Genomic DNA, 3,974 nt, shown 5'->3' on the forward strand with positions numbered 1-3,974 from the left:
CAAATGTCGGGAATCATATAAATTTACCCAATTTATAGATATCTCCAAAGTTATCAAATAAAGTTCACATAAGTTAATAAACAAACGTTTGTATTGAAAGAAAATATTATCTTCGCACTCCACAATATAATAGTTCTTATAATAGTTTTAAAATAAAACAGCTCACAAAATTAGACTAAACAATGTGCTTCACCACCTTAGGACAATGAATAACATCAACAGGACCGTAACCTTACACTATATTCTTTCTCTTCACTATCGATACTTAACAAGTATGGTATAAATGCTGAGGTATTACTACAACCTGTTGTAGTTTTAATTCTCCTCTGAAAGGATTAATAGATTAATTGGAAGGATTAAAGATTCCATCATTCAGCTGATGCCATTCTGTCTCATGCTTCAACTAGTTGATACCTATTTTATTTTTTTATTTTTTTTTTTTATCATATTAGCGAAATCAGCTATAGCATTATGTTCTTACTAACATAAATACCAATGACTTATAACAGTTGTATAGTTCATAATTCTTGTATCTTCTTAATTTTCCCACCTCATACTTCAAGATCTTTTTTATTAGCATATGTTAAATCTAAGCTCTGGATGCATCATTTATTATTGATCAGATTATCTATCATCTATAATTAGACAAATTATGATTGTACTACTTTGTTGAAATTTTTGTAAACAAAAGGTAGGCTGAGTTAATGTTATCTAGTGATATATCGTTTATGGTCAAATGCATTTATGCCAGGAATAAACATAGTTTTTGGACATTTGTAGATGATGAAGCTATAAGGAAAGCAGTTGATCAGCCTTCCACCACTGAATCAAATCTAAAAGCTGCTTCGTCAGGGTTCCTTAACCTTCGTACTACCATGGAGATCTCTAATGACCCTACAAGCTCTTTTTCTAGTGAAAACTTATGAAAATAATCCCCCAATTTTCAAGTTGCCCAACAACTTTTCACAAAACCATCTTGAACTACAAGAGTAAGTTTCCATTAAATTTACAGGGATACTTCATTGCACAATTCCTTTTTACCAAACAAAAACATCCCTCTGGAACTCCCATGGTATTCGCTGTATATGAGTTTCTTCAGAATTACTTAGATTCACCTATCACCATGCCTTGAGCAAACATATCCTAAAAGTACCTACCTAATATGTGAATTAAACTAATCAGAGAACGCTTTTAGAAATGGAAAAATGTAACTTGAGAGACATGGGGAAAAACAGGAATGTTCCTGTTGACGAAACTGAAATGTATGCCTACATAGGGCTTGAATATATGAAATCTAAACCTGTGAAGTATAGGATGAATGTTTGGGTGATCTGTGACAGTTATATAGCATACTGTAAAAATTTATAAATGTATAACAAAGAGAGCAGTAGGCACACTTGACAAAATGTTAGCTATGCTACTATATATAGAATAGTAGCTTAGTTAGTAAACTTAGCTATACTATAGATACTTGAAAGAGACAAACCAGCAGATGCCGTTTGATTTTGTTTATGAACTGGATAGATATAGCTGCAGTGCAGTGAATGGATTTGTTCTATTAGAAAATATTCACCCTCAGTGGAAACGAGGGTACTTATAAAAATGGTGTTGAATTCTACTGACTCTAAGTAAAATATTAGTTGACCACCTTGACGAGAAGACTAAACAACCTGTCAATCTTATTTTTAAACACTCAGCCTGCAAAGAGTCTAGAAATGACTCGTTATGTTCATTTTACCATATATTCTCACTAACAAGATGGAATGCTGATAACTAGGATTAATAATTAAGTAAGAAATGCCAAAATTCAAAGGGGGCAGTATTATGTGCTTGTTTCAGACTATGGTATTACAAAGGTTAACATTCAGTGTAGGGAGAGATGTTAGCTGAAGACAGTGTACAATTTAGAGTTCAATTCCCTGTTTCCCTAATCTATTGGCTGCCTGCAGCAAACCAGAAAGGGGATGTGACACATGCCTTAATATTGCAGTTCAATATTTCAATGATACAAAAAAAAAATATTTTGACTTACAATTGTCTTTCTTTTTGAATTTTTGTTAATTGGTTATGTTGAATATAACAATATTTTATTAAAATGTGTTTTTACAGTATTATAATTATATAGCTTACGAATGTATTGAATATAATTATTTTTCTGTTTACTCAAACACTCAAAGTAATAAATTAATTATTGTAGGTTTTATGAGCTGCTCTGACATTTCTGTCGTACCAATGCCTGCAGACAAAAGTCGCATTGATGAGACAAATACTAGTATTGCAAGTACAGCTTCGCTTAAATTGTTTAGAGGAGAAGAAAGAAAAACTCCTTTGAGGCCTCCACCTGGTAATTATTTTTTTAAAGTATTTAATTTGTGTCATCTTAACAAATAAATAAATTATAAATAACAATTTATCCAAAAATTATAAAAATTGAGAAATCAACCAACTGGATAATTATTAATTTATTATTAAAGTGTTCTTTATTCTCAGCTTTGTTGGTAGTTTAATTATCTTTCAAATGAGCATCTTTTATGTTCGGGGAAATGTCCAGTTTTCTAGTTTTTAGAAAAATTAAAAAAATTTAACTGATTTCAATAGGAACATGTACAGTATACTTCTAAAAATTTAAAGCATTTAATATAAGTCTAAAACATTATATCTTTGCTGATTTGATTTAGTTGATTTTTTTTCTTTTGTTCTAAAGAATTTAATTACCTTTCAAATAAACTTTTTTCCTGCTTTGAAATTTTAATTTTTTTTCAACTGTTGTAAACAATTAACCCTTAAAGTGTGTGCTTTATATGTTTTTCTCATTTTTTATGAAAAGTTAAAGGGCTTTAGGGAAGAGACTAGACAAGTTTCATTAAAATTGCTAGAATCATTTTGGTGCTCCTGTATAGTTAAAAAAGTTTTTCTATAAAAGGCTACTACGCATACGGGGCCCAATTTTTGTAGGCCTACACACAATGAGTGTGGAGGCATCAGAGGTCAAACCCCTACAAAAAAAAAAAAAAATCAGCAAAATCGGTCTACCAGTTCAAGAGATAATGGTGGCACAGACAAACCAGTGGCCAAAAATAAGTTGAGGATCCACCGAAGAAATATCCTCCTTATCACTCCAGTTAGAATTAGTCAGTAATTGTTGGATAAGTTGTCCTTACTGCCTTGGTGGTGTACATTAAAATCTACACTTATAAATTTAAAATGTCTAATATTAAACCATTTATTTTATATCAATGCATAGGAAAATTAAATTATTTTATATAAAATTAAGCTTATAGATTTCATCATTCAAACGATGTAGTAATTTTTGTTTAATCTTCTCAATACTATATTAGGCGCTTTAGTTTTGGTTGTAGTAATAACATAAATATGTATTTATGAAACTCATAATTTAAACTGTAATTGAGGCATGGAAATGGAAAAGGCTGTATGTGTCAAAAAACTAGTTTTGACAAAAACCAAAAAAAAAATGTAGGCTACTATTTTTCTCTAAAACCATGAAAAAATTACAGCTCTAGGAACTAAACTGTTGAAGATTGGAACTTCCAGCAGTTACCAGTCGATTGGTGCTGGTTTCTTTATTATTATCCCGTAAAAATATCATTTTTTGTACTTCTGGCACTTTCCATTTCCATGCCTCAATTTTTTATGTAGGTAATACAAATTGGTCTTGGCTTCTTGAACTTTGGTTAAAACGTTCTTAGACCTCTAGTCTAAAAGAATACTGTATAAGATGGTTCACTATGGTATTATCAGTTAATATGGTACAATATTTAAAAGATATTAGCTCTGGTTTCTGTGTATTATTTTTATATCTATAAATCTTTTTGTTAAAACTGAAATTCCAAGATTTCAGAAATTTTAAGATTAAATCATTTTTTTTTTTATTTACCACTGTTGAGCTCTTGTGGGAACTTTTGTTGATCTGTTCTTTTTCTTATAGACGGAGAATACAAAAAACTTCTTGAAGA

At 30.4% G+C, this 3,974-nt stretch overlaps 1 protein-coding gene across 1 annotated transcript in view; it reads left to right on the plus strand.

Moving 5' to 3' along the window:
- LOC106685282 (DNA topoisomerase 2-binding protein 1) overlaps positions 1–3,974 on the plus strand; it is a gene marked incomplete in the record, with an annotated part of 41,367 nt that overhangs the window by 7,864 nt on the left and 29,529 nt on the right. The window contains 1 exon segment of the mRNA XM_067049192.1: positions 2,198–2,344. Coding sequence (XP_066905293.1) covers positions 2,198–2,344 — 147 coding nt within the window.

This window comes from Halyomorpha halys, unplaced genomic scaffold (genome assembly GCF_000696795.3).
Source record: "Halyomorpha halys isolate HHAL.00 unplaced genomic scaffold, Hhal_1.1 Scaffold676.1, whole genome shotgun sequence".
Classification (NCBI taxonomy): Eukaryota; Metazoa; Arthropoda; class Insecta; order Hemiptera; family Pentatomidae; genus Halyomorpha; species Halyomorpha halys.